This window comes from Nilaparvata lugens, chromosome 12 (assembly GCF_014356525.2).
Source record: "Nilaparvata lugens isolate BPH chromosome 12, ASM1435652v1, whole genome shotgun sequence".
Lineage (NCBI taxonomy): Eukaryota > Metazoa > Arthropoda > Insecta > Hemiptera > Delphacidae > Nilaparvata > Nilaparvata lugens.
The window spans coordinates 21,963,831-21,986,511 of record NC_052515.1 but is presented as its reverse complement, the minus strand read 5'-3'; the positions used below and the strand labels follow the sequence as shown (position 1 = coordinate 21,986,511).

The 22,681-nt window shown below is 36.6% G+C and overlaps 1 protein-coding gene across 1 annotated transcript in view; it reads right to left on the bottom strand.

The window, feature by feature from the left end:
• Positions 1 to 1,746: 1,746 nt before the first annotated feature.
• Positions 1,747 to 22,681, bottom strand: part of LOC111057193 (lysosomal alpha-mannosidase) — a 72,539-nt gene continuing 51,604 nt past the window's right edge. Inside the window, exons 11-17 of the mRNA XM_022344632.2 lie at positions 15,308 to 15,537; positions 11,903 to 12,119; positions 11,300 to 11,417; positions 10,151 to 10,421; positions 8,498 to 8,842; positions 5,394 to 5,546; positions 1,747 to 4,301 (exon numbers count right to left, since the gene is read on the bottom strand). Of these exons, the coding sequence (XP_022200324.2) occupies positions 4,083 to 4,301; positions 5,394 to 5,546; positions 8,498 to 8,842; positions 10,151 to 10,421; positions 11,300 to 11,417; positions 11,903 to 12,119; positions 15,308 to 15,537 (1,553 nt within the window). The 3' untranslated portion in view covers positions 1,747 to 4,082. The remainder of the gene's footprint in view (positions 4,302 to 5,393; positions 5,547 to 8,497; positions 8,843 to 10,150; positions 10,422 to 11,299; positions 11,418 to 11,902; positions 12,120 to 15,307; positions 15,538 to 22,681) is intronic.

Genomic DNA, 22,681 nt, shown 5'->3' with positions numbered 1-22,681 from the left:
CGAGTGGATTAGAAATCGCATGCCATGACGCATGAAATTCAATATCTCAATGTAACTTGGTAAAAAATCAGCGGCTATGTAGACTATAAATTGCATGCCTCATTGAATGCAATTTTTATGCACTATTAAAATATAGGATGCAAAGAAATTATAACAGCTTGTCTGTGCGCCTAGATGTCTTCTGGATTCGCGCTAAATTCCGGAAAGCGTTAAATGATAATTAAATCGTGTGTAGGCCTAAGCATGATCTGATCAAATAAATAGTTGGTGTATCAGTGTGGATATGCATATGGTTTGGGACGTCGTCAGTTATAAATGTTATTTATTCTGTTGATAAAATTTTTGTTCATTATGTGTTATTATATTCTTTAATTTTTATAAGTTTTTGAATTTTGAATTCTCAATTTGTTTTATTTTTACTTTTTTCATAAGTATTTGAAATCTCTGTATTTTCCATTTTTGAATTAGGTGGTATTTTTATTGTTTGTATCATTTATTATTGCATAAGTTCGTATCATTTTTATCATTATTTTTCTTTTTTCATTTGTATCTGTACAATTTTTATTGTTAAGGAGACATATTTGGGGAAACCCGTTATCTCCATTATTGTGAATAAATGAACTATTGATTGCGTGCAATAACGCATGCAATTGATAACTAAAATAACATAGTATTGTCTCTCGAACTTTCTCTGCTTTGAACTTGGGCTGTCGGGTTGCCAGTATGTCTTGAAGGAGATTAGCTTTTCATGTTAGCATTTTTGATACACCAACCCAAACAGCCATTAGCCGTTTTCACACCGATATCTCGCCGACACGACATACAGACAGGATTTACTGTGATGGGCAGTATAAGAGGAGGCTGCGGTTTATAACTGCGCGAGATCTACTGTTCACAGAACTACTAGTAGGCTACCGGTAGCATTTTTAATGACTTTATCTAATTCAATATTATGATATAATTATTATATCAATAATTACAACACAAATTTAATGATTTTATCAGGCCAAGGGATAAGGGCATGTTTTATAAAGTAAAGAATGAGATTTTCTAAGCCAATAAAACTCACCAGCCTTTCTTAAATAAGAAGGCTAATTATTGAAAAGGCTTGGCCTACAGTACTGTTCTAATGATTTTTATGAGACTGACTCAAATGGCTGTATAATATTATTCATAGATGAAACTTAATCATTTTTATAAACTGTTGTACAATTAGTTCTTCTCCCATTATAATAGATAGGTACTGCCGATACTTATTGATTTCGAGGAGCTCAATGCTACTTTATGAGAATGATAATATTGCTGATTTTTATTAGACTTTTAAAAATATTTTCACTATGACAGCAATAATCCAATAGTTATTATTTCACATGCATAATGATGGTTAGATATGTTTCTGATACTGTTTTTTTTTTTTGTTATTAAAATAGGTAGCTACCTTCATAAACATTTAGTCAATAGTATATGACTAAAGGTTTTAGTCATGAATTTATTGGAATGGAGAGAGTTTTGAGAATTGCTAACAGTAGTAAGAAACAAAATAAAATAAAATTTTTGCTCCTCAATATCCAATTTTAGGATTGTGAATGATATTTTGAGCTGCAATAATTAAAAAACCCGTGACATTTCAAAATTAAATAAATGACTAAATGTAGGCCTTAATTGATCATACATTAAAATAGTTTTATCATCATTTTTGATTAAGTACGGTAGTAGATCTATTACCAGGTAAATGAATCGTGAAAATTGACAATGGGCACAAGATTTTAATCACAAAATACAATAAAGTACACATATTCATTTGTGCATATAAACCATACATTGCTACAACTAATCATATTATATCTAAATTAAACAATAAATACTCACAGAACAATTGATATTCACTCTAATGTTATTTATTTGGAAGAAGTAACAAACTTAAAAAACTTAATGGTGAAAGAAGTATAATCAAATTACATAACTAAAAATCCCTTTCGGAACAAAGATAAGTGTTGATTTTATTAATCTATTTTGACCATAATAGGCTATCTATACAAATCTAAAAATTTGAAAATTATTGTTTAAAGTGATTAAAACAATAGTTGATCCGAACAAGCACATTACAGTTGATAACTCCTAATTTCCTTCCAAAAAGTAGAATGAGAAAGGAAACTGAAAATATAACTTTGGTTTCCTCTTCAAATTATTACCGTAACTAATATAGGCCTATCCTACATCACTAAAACTAACTGAAAGATAATAGTGAGAGTTAATTGTTTAAAAGTAAGTTGAGATTTATGTTCTTTATCTTATTATTCAAGTTATTCTATTTTGTTTTTTGTTAAAATTGTTCTTGATGAAAATTTGATTTACCTCCGAAAAATGAGCCAGTAAAAGTAGAAATGAAAAAAAATACATAAAACGTACTTCAATAATTAATTCACAATAGATGAATCACATTGATAATGATGATGAAATTTGAAGTGTTGAGTAAAGTGATCTTAAAGGAAAATAGCACATAATAAATCTCCCTTCACGAAGGCCAATCAGTAGAAGCAGAGACAAGAATAATATAGTCTTACTTATCCTTCATCTATGGTAGAAGATATAACATAAAAGTCAATTAAATTCATATTGTTAATGACAGGAACTTGAAGGAAAAAATTACACATAGTTTTTATGGTAGTCTGTGAGAATAATAAATTATCATGCAAAGTTAAGTACTTCCGTATTATATCATCAGTCCAAAGGAAAAAAACAAAACATATATTTGATTATATGATGGTAATAAAATATGAAAGAGGAGATAATACAGAATACAAGTAGTAAGATACGGTATCGTTATATAGATAATGACAATCTGAAGTAAATTTAACATTGACTTGATAATGACTGATTATCTGTGAGTGAGATAACACAGAATCAAGAAGGTACATTTAAAGAAAATTCAAACACACTAATGTCAAACTTATTAATCACCTATAAATATTACATTCATCATGATAGAACTCTAAAAGAGGAGAGAGATGAAACAGTCCTCTGTATAGATAATGGTACAGTAATATATAGGAAAGATAACACAACAGAATTTAAGTAAGGTACCTTTAGATAGATACTGATAGCCCAAAGTAAATTTAACACTGAATTTGATGATGACTTATCAATAACAACCTGAATGTACATTGGAAATAATGATAATTGAAGTAAAATTGTGTTTTGTTTCAGTTTTATATATGTTTGGACTTTTTAACATCAAAAATAATTTTAAAGTGAAATGTGAAAAATTTAAAGTATTTTTCTCACTATAACCTTAGTGTCCGGTTTCCCATTAGGGAACTTTGGACTATATACGGCGAGGTGGAACTACCCTTGGGTCTCCCCATCATTGAAAGCCATACGCTAATAATAATATTGAAGTAAACTATAACACGGAAATTTATGAATAGATAATCTAGATAATGGTAATCTTTAGGAGAACACATCAAATTGAAATTTTGAAACTGAATTTGATAATGACTAATCAATTACAGCATAAATGTACATTTATAATAATAGTAGATAATTAATAAAAAATATAACACGAGAAATCTTCACAAATTAGATCATAATTATTTGTTGGAGAGGAAAGATAGCACAAATTATTATTCAACAAGGTACGGTACCTTAAGATAGGATGATGATAAAAACCTGATGGAAAGATAACACTAAAATCTATATAAATTATAGAGTGCTCTGTAATACAGTACTTAGTAACACAGGATTCAAGTAAGGTTCCTTTACAAATATAATGCAAATTTAGAAATTTGGAATTTAGAAGGGATGATAGCACAGTACTTCATAATAGATAACTGTGATTTGTTAGATAATCATATAACATAGGATTCAAGTAAGATACCTTTACAAATATAATGAGAGTTCAAGGGAAAGACAGCACCTTACTCTAGATAGATAATGGTGATCTGTTAGATATACATATAACATAGGATTCAAGTAAGGTACCTTTATATAGATTGATCTGAAGGAAATTTAACACTGAATTTGCATGGAATTCAGTTGTCACACATTAAAATAGTCCATCAATAGTTGTGGGTGGTGAGTTATCATGTGGTTTTTCGTGTAACATATAACCTGAATGTTCTTATTTCCATGGGGTTGAGGGTTACGGTGAGGGACTCGTCCAGTGGCTTGTTGTCAGGCTGGTTGGTCTTGGTGATGGGTCCCTCGTGTCTCCAGCGCAGTCTGGACATGTTCTGTTTCTCCTTGCTGGCTGACAGGTTCAGTTCAACTGCTTTTGTGATGGTGAAGTCTGAGAAGAAATCCTGGCCACACACAAAAGTTATCAGCTCTTAATTCATCCACTAGAAATACAAATCATTGATGACTATAATCCCCCCAGATGGCACTTGGCCATGGGGAAAATTACCTGTAAATAATAAATACCATAGAAATAGAAATAAAAATTCAAGTACCCTTTTGCAAAATTGTTCTCTCACAACATGTTTCGGCTATGATGCAATTATCAAGTGTCATTTTTTCAATCACTTGATAATGGCATCATAGCCGAAACATGTTTTGATTATAAAACATTATAAAATTATAAAAGGGTACTTAGGTTTTTATTTTTATTTCTATTCAAGAGTAGCCCTAACGAAAAAGACAATAAATACCATTTATTGTTGAAATTGCTTTCGAGTAATCCAATAAAGGCCATAAGCCTATTTTATTATATTGTTGAACAAATATTTTTTCAAACGTTTACCGCTGAGACTTTGTTATCAACCTGTTCAAGTCTAAAAATTATGGTATCACAATTTGCCAGTCTTAGAATTGAATTTCTCTGAAAGTGAATAGAGGAAGATTATTAGAGTTTTAAATTACAAGGAAACATTCTGACAAGTTTTATTTTCAATTAGACAATAACTATTGTTCTTTGGTGACCTCTCTTTTAAGTATTTTCTCTCCAAATTTCTAAAGTTTAAATGTCTTGTTTTTGAGTTTGAACAAGTGACTCAATGTCACTACTCAATGTCCTGTTTTGATTTGTTTACAAATTTAAAAAGTGATTTAAATTTGTTTTGTTTCAGGTTTTTTTGGTTGAAATAAAAATATCTCTTATATGGAATTGTTCATGAAAATTTGCTATTTAATGATAAGTTGTTACTGTTACTGTAAGTTGTCTACTGTTAGAATACAACTGTAGAATACAGTTGTTAGCGCAATTGTTGGACTTACTTTTTTATTAATTGTAAAGTAATTCCTTTTATTTCAAGAAAAACTAGTTATTATTGTATTCTATATTGGAAAGTTTTTTAAAAAGGGTACTATGAAGTTATTTTTTAGCTAACGAATCAAAGTAGCCCTGATGTAATACGTTATTACGTTTTAATTATTTGATGATTAAGTATACTTACAGAACAATTGAAGGTGACTGGTTGAGATAGTGTTTGATGCTCGTTGACGTCATACATGTGCTCAAATCGAACCAGGAATGAATTTGCCGACCACCACTGCAATGTCAGCAGATTCACGTTCGATGGCAGAGGATTCTTCAGTATTCCGTTGTACTGCAATTTAAAGCAACATTTTTCCATGTATAAAATATATTCCTTGTTGGTTATCCATATTGTTTTCACTATTATTATAACTATTGTATTTTAATATAACTTTAAAGTGAAAAAAACACTCACATTCTTTGGTGTGGCGACGACCGTTTCGTGCTGGTATTGCACAATATATATAAGAGTGTACAGGAGAAAACACTCAACTCTCAAAAACTTGTCAAACTGGTTTCTAAATAAAACACAATATTCCACCACGCAGTTTCTGCAGAGACACTTTTTGAACACTCGGTATTTTCTCTATGAATGTATCAAAGAATGTAAATGAAGGTATGAAAATATATTATGAATTCATTCATCAATATATCATTATAACTTTATGAAGGACCTGTGGTACTATTATTGTTGACATTTGCCGGTTAGGAGAATGACTGTATACATGCAAACATGTGTGATAAATGAATGTCCTGATGAGAAAATGAATGAAATTGATTTCTTGTCAATTCTTATCACATGTGAAAGTGATCATATCTATTTCATTCATTAGGTACCTTTATATTGGGTAGTTCCATGGCTTACTTTAGATAATCTATATTAGGCTATGGAAGTTCCAAAAGTTATTAATGATTCTAATGTAAACATAATTTACAAAAAAAAATAATAATATTTAAACATTTAAATATACATACAGTCCCTGCTGAAGTATGACAGTTATAAGGCCAAATGACGGCTAAAATTATATATTCAGGCGAGTTGGGACCTTCCCGCAAGGGACTCACCACCAGTAAAAGCCAGGTGAATCTACTCCATTACATAATGCACGAAAATTTTAATAATATGAAGTAAAAACTATGTATTTTAATGAATGTATTCATTTTACTCAGTTCAAAATTACTTCAGAATTGGAGGAATTTGCGGCGCAGAAAAACGGAGAGAGATCAGTCAAAAACAGTGATGGATAGAGTCATGGATGGAAGCGCAGTTGTCAATTTGTCTATTGGAGTCAGTCGAGTCAGTGCTTGCAGAGAGGAAAATTCCTAAGTTCAACATGACCGCTTGAATACTCGCTTGAAATTAGAGAACGATTGCCAGTTCACAACGGCAACATAGCCGCCGTTGTATCCATGCCGCTGTATGCCTTCTCTGCTGCGCATGTCAATCCCAAGTAAGAAGTAATTTTGTACAGAGTATAGTTATGAATTATGAATTCTAGACTGACCTGCGTCTTGTGACTGGACAACCACTCAGTGGCGGTCTTGTGTGTGCGGTAGAACGACAGCCAGGGACTGTTGACGATGCGATTGGCCGCGGTGCGGTGTTTCTCCGCCCCCTCCGAGAAGACAACGTCGCTGATTGGCTGGTCCTGCTGGGTGGCTGAGTGCTCATTGGCTACGGGACTGCCGTGGATGCGGTGGGTGGAGGAGTGAGAGGGCGTGGCTGCGTTCTCGCTCCTTGTCAGCTGGATAATGTGGGTGCCTCGGGTCACCAGACCTTCGCCGAACTGGATCTCGTCCAGGGGCTCGCTGACGCCTTTGTTGTCGTCGTACAAAAGGCGGCGGTGGACCTGGTCACCGGGATAAAGCACACTCAAAATTACGAATTCCATTATGTACAATTACTACCTATACTTCAGGAAAGGTGCAACACTCAGCAACAAATTCTCTATGTGAAGGTGCCAGTTTTACTTTTGGGGAACACTAGGCAGTTTAGTGGGTATGCATCCAGTGTTGACAGTGAGACAATGCCGGGGACGGACGAAAATGACAATCATCTCCTATAATATGACTGTGCTCTCAACTCAGGGATAGATTCCCAAACAAAGTGGGCTTAGCTTGTTGGACTCATATATCTTTTCGTAAATGCACTCTACCGTCCTTGATTGGAATATGGCTGACGAAAATGCGTTAAAAATCTTTGAAAGATCCATACTAAGAAGAATTTACGGTCCCGTTCATTTTAATGAGCAGCAATGGCGAATAAGAAAAAATGAGGAAATAGAAGCATTAATAAAAGGACAAAATATAGTACGCTTCATTAAACCCAAAGAATAAGGTGGTTGGGGCATGTGATGAGGATGAGTGAGGCAAGAATGCCGAAAATAGTTTTTAATAGCAAGTTGCACAGCAGAAGAAAGAAAGGTAGGCCAAGGAACAGGTGGGTGGACCAAGTGATGGATGACCTGAGAAAGATGGGGGTAAGAGGATGGAAGGAAAGAGCCATGAAGAGGGAAGAATGGAGGTTTGTTGTGAAGAAGGCCAGAGCTCACCTAGGGCTGTAGCGCCGGATAAAGAAAGAAAGAGTTCCATGGCTTACTTTAGATAATCTATATTAGGCTATGGAAGTTCCAAAAGTTATTAATGATTCTAATGTAAACATAATTTACAAAAAAAAAATTATAATAATATTTAAACATTTTAACATACATACAGTCCCTGCTGAAGTATGACAGTTATAAGGCCAAATGACGGCTAAAATTATATATTCAGGCGAGTTGGGACCTTCCCGCAAGGGACTCACCACCAGTAAAAGCCAGGTGAATCTACTCCATTACATAATGCACGAAAATTTTAATAATATGAAGTAAAAACTATGTATTTTAATGAATGTATTCATTTTACTCAGTTCAAAATTACTTCAGAATTGGAGGAATTTGCGGCGCAGAAAAACGGAGAGAGATCAGTCAAAAACAGTGATGGATAGAGTCATAGATGGAAGCGCAGTTGTCAATTTGTCTATTGGAGTCAGTCGAGTCAGTGCTTGCAGAGAGGAAAATTCCTAAGTTCAACATGACCGCTTGAATACTCACTGGAAATTAGAGAACGCTTGCCAGTTCACAACGGCAACATAGCCGCCGTTGTATCCCTGCCGCTGTATGCCTTCTCTGCTGCGCATGTCAATCCCAAGTAAGAAGTAATTTTGTACAGAGTATAGTTATGAATTATGAATTCTAGACTGACCTGCGTCTTGTGACTGGACAACCACTCAGTGGCGGTCTTGTGTGTGCGGTAGAACGACAGCCAGGGACTGTTGACGATGCGATTGGCCGCGGTGCGGTGTTTCTCCGCCCCCTCCGAGAAGACAACGTCGCTGATTGGCTGGTCCTGCTGGGTGGCTGAGTGCTCATTGGCTACGGGACTGCCGTGGATGCGGTGGGTGGAGGAGTGAGAGGGCGTGGCTGCGTTCTCGCTCCTTGTCAGCTGGACAATGTGGGTGCCTCGGGTCACCAGACCTTCGCCGAACTGGATCTCGTCCAGGGGCTCGCTGACGCCTTTGTTGTCGTCGTACAAAAGGCGGCGGTGGACCTGGTCACCGGGATAAAGCACTCAAAATTACGAATTCCATTATGTACAATTACTACCTATACTTCAGGAAAGGTGCAACACTCAGTAACAAATTCTCTATGTGAAGATGCCAGTTTTACTTTTGGGGAACACTAGGCAGTTTAGTGGGTATGCATCCAGTGTTGACAGTGAGACAATGCCGGGGACGGACGAAAATGACAATCATCTCCTATAATATGGCTGTGCTCTCAATTCAGGGATAGATTCCCAAACAAAGTGGGCTTAGCTTGTTGGACTCATATATCTGTTCGTAAATGCACTCTACCGTCCTTGATTGGAAAAAGGCAAATGGCTAAACTGTACCTCTTCCAATGTCAATACACATTCCAAATCCAATTGAAAATTATACCAGTTCCATTCTAATAAAAGAGCTATTTTCACTTCAACACCAGGAAAATCAAAAAATACATTATACATTGCATAACTTTCAGTCTAATCTCATAACGTATCCTATTTCTATATTTTTACTTTATACGCACGTTATATTATTATTCAAATTGTATTCTTTATTTTTAAAAGTATATGTTCTCCATTTTGAGATAATTTTGTAAGTTGGACCTACATTTCAAAGAAAACTGTTCTATATCCTCAACAGTCCACTCTGGATTTTTCTACAGTCAACTCTACTTCTACTTGCATTTTTATTTCCTTAAGCAGTAGGCTATTTATATCATCACAGTTCTCCTTCCAAGTACTTTTAGGGGCGCATCAACATTTATTTTGAATTCTCAAGCATCACATTACAGTTTCACATACCAGTTAATTTTATTTTTATAGGGTGAATTCAAATATGAAGATTCACTTACCTTCACCTCATCCAATTTCAGACCTCACTTGATGTTTTTCTCACTCCTCTTTTAATTATTTTATCACACTTGTTCAAATCTTTGTGAATAAGAAGGCTAGTGGGTAGTAATTTACTACTTTTGAAATCAACTGTGAAAACTCCAATTTCACATAAGGGTCAATTAATAATTGTCTTGCGATTAGGAAGACAAAACATATAGGTACTACTTTATCTAAACCACGGAGTAAAGAAACGTGCCATTTTCTTTTCTCAACTTTCTCAAGAAGTGTAGGTTCTTTTTTCTGTGCCTATACATAGTTCTCTCCAATGTACCTAGAATACATCCAATATATTCTAAGTACATTGGTTATCGCTGGTCTTAAATAATAATAATATTATCTCTATTCTTAATATTATCTCCATTTTTAATCTATGGAGAAACCATCTTGAAAAATATAACAAAATGGAAGTGAGTTACTGACCATAATTTCGATTTCTCCATCCTGGAGACTGGCTGCTCCCTGTGCCCTGTCGACCAATACAGTGACGCGTCTCTGGTCGTCTTTGATGGCGGCGGCCGAGGTGATGGGATAGTAGTTACTGGCCACTGGCTCAGTCAGCGTCAAGTTCCAACTCGATCTGTAGTTGCGCTTCCTCTTTATCATCCGCCTTCCGTTGCTGTCCGTCCACAGTTCTCCGTTCGTCTGCAGAGTCGTCTTGTACTTGGTGATCACTTCTTTGCCTGTCCATTTCCTGGGAAAAAATCAACTTGGTGAGAATTTTCAAATATGGTTACTTATTAGAACTTCTCATGATTGTGAGTTGACCACCATGTTTCAGATTCATATAAAATTCTATTCTTCTATTGATTTTGCTATCTCGTTCCTGGTTGTCGTTTTTTTGAATGTCCATTTCCTAAGAAAAATAATTTTGGTGAGTTTTTGAGTGAGTGATTAGTGCTCCTCATGATAGATATTGATAGTTTGAATTGTCTAGATCATATTTGATAATTATTATTGTTTTGTCATCTTACACTTGCTCATAACTTCCCTCCCTGTCCATTTCCTGACAAGAGTTAATTAGGTGAAAATTGTTATATGTGAGTAAATATAACATGCCAATTGTTAGAGATGTAATTGGAACACCTTATGATAAATATTGAGAGTGTGAGTTGTAGAGATCATATAAGATGTTTCATATTGTTTTATAATCCTACACTTCTTGGTTATAACTTATCTGCTTGTTCATTTCCTGACCAAAAATATTTTGTGAGAACTGTTATTGAGAGTTTGAGTGGTCTAGATAATTTATTTATTATTGTTTTTTACTTGATTATAACTTCTCTGCTTGTCAATTTCCTGACAATTTTTCTGACAAAAAAATTTGTTAAGAATTCATGATAGTGATTAGTGATCCCAATTATAAACCCGCTTATTTCCTGAGAGAGAGAGAATTGTTAGAGATATAATTAGAGCTCTTCATGATAAATATTAAGAGTTTGAGTTGTTGAGATCATATCTGAGATAATTAATAAAGTATTTTATTTTTATTGATTTCATCGTCTTGTAATCATTGTTTCTAAAATTTCAGGCTTAGTAGAATAATAGATTTTGATTCCTCTTGATACTCACTCGACAGGTATAGGACCGACCAGCCATTGGAACTCAATTTGATCCTGGTTTTTGTAGACACGCACAATTTGACTCAGCCATGTATCAAACACTTGATGGACCTCTGTCACCTCCTTGCCTATGGACAATAACATAACGTTAAAAATAAGTCGTCATTAGCAGTTTAATAGATTACTTTAAAATTAAATAGGACTACAAGAGTGTTGAATTATTGAAAAACTAGCACCCATGTAATATTAATTTGAAATTAGACACGACTAGTTTCGACATTTATGTCATATTCAAGTGTCATATTGTCCTTTCCTGTGTGTTCTGGAAAAGACTGCTTTATAGATGTCTTCCATCTGCAGCAGAATATATTATAATATGATATAAACAGAAAACAGTGAGAGTGTACACATTGAAGATTTTCAAAGTTCAGCTCAATTGAATTTAGCTTTTCAGAATACCGGCATATTTTTGGGCAATTATATATTTTTCACCAGATAGGCCTGCGTTACATGAAACTGAACAACAAAATAATTGAAAAGTACCGTGAACGAATAGATAAATCGAATGAAACTATGTATATCAGAAGATCACTTTTGCTGAAAACAACATTACCTTTGAAAACGGAAATCTGCACTTGTTCACTAATCAGGTAGGTTGTTTCTTTGGCTGGCCTGAAAATATAAGCTCCAGAAGCCCTATTATCTGAGTTGTAGTTGTAGCCCTTGGAAGCTTCGTAGTAGTAAAAGTTCTGTCTGAAAAGCCATGTCTCATTATCTTTGGTGACGTATTCTAGAAGTCCCGTTGAGCCGTTAAATATTAGTTGCAGTACCTGGAGATAAAAACATATTGTTGATTAATCCAATAAAAATGTTACGGTATTCAACAAAAATAGAACTGCAAGGGATACAATAAGTTGCAAGTTGCATAACATATTTCATTCTTTACATGTGTCTATGTCACATGGATACTCCTTGTACCATTTTTCTCCCAAATTTAGATAACATTTTAAAAGTCCGAGTTAGGGTTATGGTTTCACTTAAAATTTAGTCCATTTTCACTTGAAAAAAACAACGAAAACTAATAATTTTAAATTTTATTTTTAATTTTTTTTAGAGGAAGAAGGAAACAACCAGTGGGAGACAAACCAGGGTAATATCAGCTGGAAGGAAATGGAAGATACAATTCAGAGAATGAGCAGTGGAAAGGCACCTGGACCTGATGAATTATCAGTCGACATGATTAGGGCAGCTGGACCGATTGGAATACAATGGTTTTACCGAGTTCTGAAATGCATCTGGAAAAACAAAGTAATCCCAGAGGACTGGAAGAAAGGAGAAATAATTCCCTTGTTTAAAAAAGGAAGTAAGAAGAATTGTAAAAATTATAGGGGAATCACCTTGATGAGCCACTGTGCGAAAATCTTCGAAAGAATATTACTAAACAGAATCAGCCCAAAAATCGAGCTTGAACAAAGTGAGGAACAATATGGTTTTCGACCAGGCCGCAGTACAGTAGATCTTATATTCTCCATAAGACAACTGATGGAAAAGAGCTGGGAATATAATAAGAAGATTGTGATGCTATTTATAGACATAGAGAAAGCGTATGATTCAGTGGATAGGCAAGGTTTGTGGCAGGAAATGGAAAATTTTGGGATTGAGAAAGAACATATTGGCATAATAAAGGAGATGTATAGGGGATATAAGTGCAGAGTAAGAACACAAAGTGGTTGTACAGACGAGTTTGAAGTAAGGAATGGGCTAAAACAGGGAAGTATTCTATCACCAGCCTTGTTCAATGTAGTTATGGAAGGAATGAATAGACAAGTGAGAGAGGAAGTAGGAGAAAGGGATAAGAAAATGATATTTGCGGATGATATGATGATTTGGGGAGAAACAGTTGAGGATGTACAGATGCAGTTGGATGCTTGGAGTAGGGTTATGGAGAAATATGGTCTGAAAATAAGCAGGGAAAAGAGTGAAGTAATGGTTTTTGGAAGGGATGACAATTTTGCCGGAGATATCAGATTGAATGGAGAACCCCTGAAAAATGTTGGAAGTTTCAGGTACTTGGGCAGTGAAATTGCAGATGATGGGAGAATAAACCACGAGATAACTAGAAGATTACAAAAGGGGGGGAATTTCTACCAAACAGTGAAACATTTGATTTGGGATGGAAAAGTACCAGAAAAGGCAAAGATTATGATGTACAAGATGTATTACGTACCCATCATATTATACGGAGCCGAGACATGGACGATGACGGAAAGAGAGTGGAGTCGAATACAGGCAGGAGAAATGAGGTTCCTCAGGGCAATAAAGGGGAAGACAAGAAGAGACAGAGTTAGAAATGAGGATATAAGAAGAGAATTGAACATGGGGAGTATAAGGGAAAAGGTTGAAAGTATGAGACTACGCTGGTTTGGGCACATGAAGAGAATGAGAGAGGATCGGCTGCCAAGGAGAATGGAGGAGATGAGGATTGAAGGGAGGAGACCAAGAGGACGACCACGACGACGATGGACAGACTCAGTGGCCAACGAAGTGGAGAAGAGAGGACACCGATGGCGGCAGGTGGAGGACGAGCGATGGTGGGAGGACCGAACAAGATGGAGAGGCATTGTAAACACCCAGACCCGGCACTAGCTGGAACGGGACCCGGATATGTATGTATGTATGTATGTAGTATCGGTACTTACAACTTGAAAGGTATCATTAATTGTACGGTAAGTGCGAGTATTTCAACTTTTTCTTATTTGTGTTTATTATACAGAGTGTTCATAAACTCCCTACCAATATTCTAGGGCATTGTTCGTGGGTAAAAGGCATATCTAAATATCATATTTAATTTGTCCGGAAGTCTTCAGTTACTCATCACAGCGGCCATTTTGTTTTTTCAAATTCAAATTCACTTATTATTTTATTTCTAAATAATGGTTGAACAAACGAAATTGAAACTTTGCACGATCATTTATAACAATTAGAGAAAGCTAGAAAAAAGTATGATAATTTTTAAATTCATAAAACAAAATGGCGGCTAATTAAAATTTTGTTTCTTAAATAACTCAGAAACCGTTGGTTTTACAAAATCTTCACAAGAATAACTTTTTTTAGTAAATTCAATTGCCTATCCATTGCTACCGGACTTTTCAAGATTTGACCAGTATTAACTGAGATGGCAGCCTTAGTGATAGGTGACCACTGAAAGTTTGTTGCAGTGCAAACCAAGGCATGCTGATATAGAGTCGCCTCAATGATTCAACAATCTCCATTCGCATTGAATGTTAATAGTAAACGATCTCAGGTCATTTCAAACAATAAAATAACGCTACATAACCCTCTAAATATAAATGTGGGTCACCAACCACTAAAGCTAGGTACCATATTTCAGTTAATATTGGTCCAATCTTCAAAAATTTAGTATTAATCGATAGGCAATTAAATTTACTAAAAAAAGTTATTTCTGTAAAATCAACGGTTTCTGAGATTTTTGAGAAACAAAATTTTAAATGACCGCCATTTTGTTTTATGAATTTTAAAAATTATCATAATTTTTTCTAGCTTTGTCTAGTTGTTATAAATGAATATGCAAATTTTCAATTTCGTATGTTTATAACCATTATTCAGAAAAAATAATAATTAAAAAAGCAAAATAGCCGCTGTGTGAGTAAACGAAGACTTCCATACAACTTAAATATGGTATTTAGATATGTTTGTTACCCAGGAACAATGCCCTAGAGTATTGGTAGGGAGTTGGTAAACACACTCTGTATAAACAGTTATCAGTTGTTCTTTCCTGATCATATTTATATGATTTGTGAGTGTATTTACAAATAAATAAATTAATAATTGAAATTATCAACAGAATACAAATAATATTGACATATTGTCATTCAAAAGCCAAAACCTAGCCCCCATAACCTTTCCTTCAACCATTATAATTGAACAGAACTATAAAGTTTACACTTGACAAATTGAAAGTTGCAGTTGTGAGGCACTCCCTACTTGGGGCGCTTACCCCATTATCGACGACGACATCTTCGGTAGCATTGAATGTCATGTTGTACTCCTGGACGTCCACCTTGGATGAGTCACCACTGCCCAGCCTCTCAATGTGATACGACTTGAGGCCGAGCTGCGAAATGTTGTCCGCTTCGAATAAAAGCTCAACTGTTGCGTTCGCCTTTCTGCCCGGAATCAACTGCACTGGCTTCGGTAACGGAACTAATTCACTTGGTACTTCTTGTCCTGCGAAAAAATCAATTTTAAATATTGTTGTATTTTGTTTAATTGAAATTGAATTTTATTCACCTTAGTTCAAAATGCAGTGTACAACAAAAATGCATAAACAGTGCCTATGGTTGAGGATACAGTTACTATAAGATAAATAATACTATAAGATACAGGACATAAGATACTACAAGATATAGTGTATAAATCGAAATTTGGGGAAGGGACAGTTTAGGGCTGTGCCTGTTAAGGATACAGTACCTAACTATAAGATAAATAATACTATAAGATACAGGACTACAGTACCTACCGGTATAGTGTAAAAATCAAATCCGGGGAAGGAACAGTTTTGGGCTGTGTCTGTTGGTCCTCCACCAATAATTATTTTAATCGATTGTGTTGTTTGTATCAATAAATAGAGTCTTAAAATGTACGGTATGAATTCAGGGCTACTTTTTTCATATATAAAATAGAATTATAGTAGGCCTACCCTTTCTTCGAAATTAATAAAATATGTTAAAAATACAAATTATAACAACTAAAAGTTTAACAACTTTTAGTTTCAGTATTTTTAATCTATTATTTTAATAATTTCAAAGAAAGGGTACTATAATTCTATTTTATACATAAATAGATAGAAATATAGTAACTGTAGGCTAGTTGAGGAGAGGGTTGAATGAAAAATTACATTTTTAATAGTCAATGTTCATAAATAATAAATGCCTGTTTCTTCTTCCCAAAATTGTATTTTTTTAAATAATAAATGAATATTGTCACGTGGTATTTTAGCACCACAAAATATTTTTGAAATGAACTATTGAGCTTTAATAGAATTATAAAATAGAAAGAAAAGATAGTCTAGTCAAAGTACCACTCAAGTAAAATCGAATATTATTGGTGATAAAGAGTATCATATTATCTAAAGCGATAAGAGAATCAAACAAATTATGATTCAACAATAATGAGAATCCATTGGCAGAATTTAAAAAATATAAAGCGGCTTATTTATATTTATTATTGGCAGATCATACAAAATAAAAGTTTGCATGTACATTTGAGGTTAGAATTCTTTGTCTTTGTTCTAAATGAATCAATCGATATAGGATAAATCGACAGTTCTTTGAATCGATACCTAACGAATCAGCTGATTGCTCGATCAACCAGTTTAAATTGAATTATAAGTTTTACTCACAAAACATAATATTATATACACTAGGGAAGGTTTATGTAAATAGATAAGGACAACTATTATTGTTACATGAGTATTTATTGCAATCTAAAAAAGTATGAAAATCAAGAGTACACAAAGCTCACATAAAAAATTAAATGTATACTGTTTTATAGTATCGTATATCGAGATTTATTTATTGGAATAATCTAAGACAATCACTGAATTTATTTATATAAAAACTTTTTATTTATCTTTGTATAACAAAGTTGGAGAAACCCTGAATCTGAAGTAACCAATTGCATTGAGTCTTACTAAAATTAGAGAGCCAATCAGAAGGAAGCTTACAAATCATTCAAGGAAGAGATGAAATTTTTCTGAAAATCATTTCTCTTTGGCTTGTGATCCCGATCTGTGAGGACGCAAATGGAGATTAGGGTTCTTTCTTCCTATTAAATTCTAAAATCATCAAGCCAACCCCTTTTTAAATGTAAAATATTTGTAATTAATGTTTGATTATTTGTGAACTCAGTGTTGCTAAAGAGTTCTTAATTGTTATCTGTTCCCATAAATATATTTTTAATACTGAGAGAAATTCATAAGAAATCTGGACCACGCGCGAGCCCAGCAGAGATGAAAAGGACCTACCTAATTAATTATTGGGAATAATTAATTTACTCTACAAGACCTTCAAGAACATCATTTTTGTGAGTGCAAAAATTAGTCTTGAATGAGCTCATTTTTAAGGCCTTTAAAAGTGAATTGGGGAATTAATAAATCAATTCAAATTTCAGAAATAAATGAATACTATCATAATATAATCTATAAGAACGTTCTATGAATTTATTGATTTATGTAGGAAGCTTACTTCCATGCACGGCACGAACTCGTAAAACCCTAAGATTATTGAATGGTTATTTTTATTAATTATTATTTACTCATTGATCAAAGTATATCATGTTAAATCTACAGACCAACAGGTTTTAAGTTGTAGAATTCTGAATTGACTGGAAGTCCATGTATCAGTATTAAATACAAATTTATAATTTTTAAAGCTCACAACTGTGAATGCTATTAAGCCTTGTGATAATTATTCAAATTATAGAAAAGAATTTATTTAAAGAAAATTATAGATATAAGAATATTTTATATATATTATATTAGAATGTCCTATTCCACCCTCTAGGTTTTCTAATAATTGCGAAGTATTGCTACGACGCGGACTAGCTACAGCCGGGTATGGGTCGGGGTCGGTGACCGTATTGACTGGTGGAGATACTGGACCTACACTTCTCCCCCTGTCCTGATTCTTTACCCTCTGTCTTTGACGGGAGGTATTTAATTTGAAGGGAAGAGTGTGTGCCCGTGCCGTTGTTGGCCGATTCGGCCCTCGGCTCTTGGAATTCAGGTTGGGTGTTAGGGAGAATTGAGGTAACCTTAACCAAGGATACGGATCCGGATATCAGATCCCCACAAATAATTATATTTGTAAAGGTAGTACGCAATCTGAACCAACTGCGAGTTGACGGCGAGCAAAGCTGTACCTGCAAGCCCGGAATAAAGGTTGTAGGTGGAGGAACTCGGGATGGAGTTTAACAAGGAATGATATAGAATTTTTGTTACGGTTTTCGCAATCTGAGACTGCGGGCTGTCGGTGTGCAGACTGAATCTGCGCACCCGGTATTAGATCAATATGATTGGAGGGGCGTAAGAGGTATAAGGTACAGGATATGGTATACCGAGATTGAGGTATAGGGAATATTTTATCGGGCTTGGGAAATGGAGATTCGTTAATAGGATTGTTCCTTCCTGTAACTAATGGGGTTTTGTTCAATAACTCGCGATCTGTGAATCGCGATATAGTTCTCAGCAAGCTGAACCTGCTAGCTAAATACAGTATATCAATTACAATTTTATGATAACTAAAGCTCAATGGATGAGGTTTCGGGTGTCGGATTTCTGAATCGCGAGCCTGCAGCTGCGAAAGGATTTTCAGCAATTCTGAAACTGCTAAACAGGATTTCCGCGCTGATCTGATGACAGCGCGCCGGTTATTAAGAGCCAATCTGTAACTGCCCTTAAGGGTATGGGAATCACTCTCAATCGTCCGAAACGCTTTTAAATTAATAGTCAGTATGTCGACTATTATGAGAGGATAGAGAAGGGTTTACAAGGATTCTCCCAAGCTTCTCGCTGGTCTGAGAACCGCGACTGGGTCGATCTCTAATCTGTGACTGAGATCCTGCTCTACATAAGGTTTCCTACACCTCTCGCTGGTCTGAGGACCGCGACGGGAACGATCTCGAGTCTGGAACTGAGATCTCGCACTATACAGGGTAGGAAAAATTAAGAGGAAGGAAGAGAGAGGATGCCGCAGTCTGGGAACTTCGGCAAGGACGTTCTCAAACTGTACCTGAGAGCTAGGAGGATTATAGAATAGGGAAGGTGAAGAGAGAGTAAGAGGAAGAATGCCGCAGTCTGGGGACTTCGGCGAGGACGTTCTCAAGCTGTACCTGAGAGCGGGAAGCGTTGCAGTCTGTGACTTCAACAAGGACGTTCTCAAGCTGCACCTGAGAGCAGGAAGCGTTGCAGTCTGTGACTTCAACAAGGACGTTCTCAAGCTGTACCTGAGAGCAGGAAGCGTCGCAGTCTGGACTTCGACAAGGACGTTCTCAAGCTGTACCTGAGAGCGGAAGCGTCGCAGTCTGTGACTTCGACAAGGACGTTCTCAAGCTGTACCTGAGAGCAGGAAGCGTCGCAGTCTGTGACTTCGACAAGGACGTTCTCAAGCTGTACCTGAGAGCAGGAAGCGTCGCAGTCTGTGACTTCGACAAGGACGTTCTCAAGCTGTACCTGAGAGCAGGAAGCGTCGCAGTCTGTGACTTCGACAAGGACGTTCTCAAGCTGTACCTGAGAGCAGGAAGCGTCGCAGTCTGTGACTTCGACAAGGACGTTCTCAAGCTGTACCTGAGAGTGGGAAGCGTCGCAGTCTGTGACTTCGACAAGGACGTTCTCAAGCTGTACCTGAGAGCAGGAAGCGTCGCAGTCTGTGACTTCGACAAGGACGTTCTCAAGCTGTACCTGAGAGCAGGAAGAGTCGCAGTCTGTGACTTCGACAAGGACGCTCTCAAGCTGCACCTGAGAGCTAGAAGGATTATAGAATAGGGAAAGTGAAGAGAAAGTGCTCAAGCTGTACCTGAGAGCTAGAAGGATTATAGAATAGGGAAAGTTAAGAGAGAGAAAGAGAAAGGTTGCCGCAGTCTAGAAACTTCGGCGAGGAAGTCCTCAAGCTGTACCTGAGAGCTAGAAGGGTTATAGAATAGGAAAAGTTAAGAGAGAGAAAGAGAAAGGATGTCGCAGTCTAGAAACTTCGACGAGGACGAGCTCAAGCTGCACCTGAGTTCTCTAGGAAAAGGATTGGGCTTTCCCTACTTGGAATTACAGCAAGTCAGAAACTGCTAAGCGAATTTAAAATACAGGGCCACTCTATAGTATGAAAATTAATAAGGAAATACACCCCTAAAAACTGAGATTACCTTATTACAGAAGAGGAAATGCACACAAGTGACCAGTCCTAACATACAGTTACCTGAATCACTGCAGAATTAAATACGGAGAATAGCAAACAAATTCCCGCACTAAACTTAAACGTCGTGAAGCGACAGAGTCGAGACTTAAGAATTAAGCCCTCAAAAATAATTTGCTTAAAAGCCTAGCTAAATTTCCCCACTCAACTGTTTGTAGCTCAAACTTGAGATCCCTTACAGGTTTCAAAACCAAGAATAATTCGTTCACCCCCAGTGATACGAATTCGGGAAAAAATAGCTGACAAGAAAGAAAAACCCACAAGGGAATTCTAACTCCGAGTTGTTCGGAACTCGACCTACAATATTCTACGTTAGCAGAAGATAGAATAATAATTAGTGTCGGTAACGTCGTAAGGAGAGGAGATTCGCGACCCGATCTCACGCTCAACCACCGAACAACTGACTCTCTCCCAGGTCTCCTGGAAGCCACACCGGGTCGCTGAAAATTAGGAGGCCGGTGGAAAAGGGGCTTGCTGACCAATGGGAGTCTGAAAAGACGATCACGCCACTAGTCATGTGACAGGGTTTGAATCCACTAGTGCTGATGATAAGGGTGCAGCTAATGACGACACTGATACTAATTACTACACTAATTCAGGCCGGTAAACAATATTTCTATTCCAGAAATTTCATGAAGAGCGATACTGGCCCGACTCGGTAGCCGCTTATCGTTTAGATGATACGAATGCTGCTAATTTAAAGGGGTTGACGGCGATAGTGATAATGTATACACAACTACAAATCTAACAAAATATATCTGGTAGACGATCCTATTCCTATTCTAAAATAGAATAATTTCGCTAATTTTATGCTGGACGACGGCTCTCTATCCGTCACAAAAATTCACTTTGTGACACCCCACTCCTACTAAGGTGGGGGGGGGGGATTGGCGTTGAACATACAAGGCGACGTCGGGAATAACGGCTACAACCACACCTTCAAACTACGGAACAACACACCATCCTCCCTACTTTTCACATTACGTGAACGCATTTCAGCGATGGATAAAAAGCGATCAAGTAGACCAAGACGAGGCGCCATACTGCTAAGAGAGTCGAAGCACTACTGAAGCAATAGAAAGACGACTAGATGGGCTTATACAAAAATATTCAGGTAACGACAGTGTAGAAAGACAAGATTATCATTATCGGGAACGCGATAAAAGCAACCCTACAATAAACAGATAACAAAAATATCCTGAAAGAAAAGGTTCGAACGTCTTATGCGATGCGACGAGAGGAGCAAAAAACCAGTGAATCAACCCTGTCGCGGCATCTAACGGGAAACGTAATAACTAGTTGAATGAAGTGCTGCCCCCGCACCTTGCGCCGTCTAAGGCTAGTATAGGCAACCCGCACTTCACTCCACCAACGCAATTTGCGTTCGCCTGTTCTTCAGAGCTAGATTCCCCCTCCTCCTCCTCTACACATGGGGGTAACAACTTAATGTCTTTCACATGAACAGTCACAGATTTATTCTCTGCTACTTTAACCTTCACTACTGTAGGACTCAATATCTCAACCACCTCCCAGGGGCCTGAGAACTTTGGAGCGAGTTTCGCGGCGAACTGGTCAACTCCCGAAGATAAATAATGTTCTCTCTTATATATCAACTGACCTGGGGATAGCTTAACATCTCGCCTCCGAAGATTATAATAACGGCTAGCATCCCTATATGCTTTATCCAAATTATCCACTACAATTTTCCTGGTTTGAATTAATACCTTAATATTTTTCTGTAGCGTGGCCTGACTACTTTCAAAACCCTGCGTACGTGGATCGTCTTGAGACTCGAATGCGGACTCACCTGGAGCCCTCAATTCCCTACCGAAGTTGAGATAAGCTGGAGTATATTGGGTGCCTTGATGAATAGTTGTATTCATCGCAAAACAAAATTCTCTTAAATATCGGTCCCAATCCGAGTGGTTCTCTCCTACAAAGATTTGTATCATAGTTTTGAGTACACGGTTCACTCTTTCAGTAGGATTACAACTAGGAGAATATGGGGGGTGAAAAACACATTCACGCCATTATCCTCACAATACGAGCGAAAATACTTGCTAGTGTATTGGGTTCCATTGTCACAAATGAGCATCCTAGGTGCTCCATACCGTGTGACAATCAATTCACGGAAAGCTTTCGTGACTCCTGCGCTATCTGCCTTAGATAGGGCGGCCACTTCCGTCCACTTAGTGAACTGATCTTGAAACACGACTATGTAACGGTGTCCTAACTTGGAACGGGGTAACGGGCCGACTAAATCAGTACTGACAGTCTCCCAAGGGTGAAACAATTTACGGGGATTTTTCATGCGACCATATGGGGTCCTCTGTTCTACCTTGCAGTCATCACACCTCCGTACATAGGTGGCAACATCATTAAACAATCCAGGCCAATAATATAGGCGC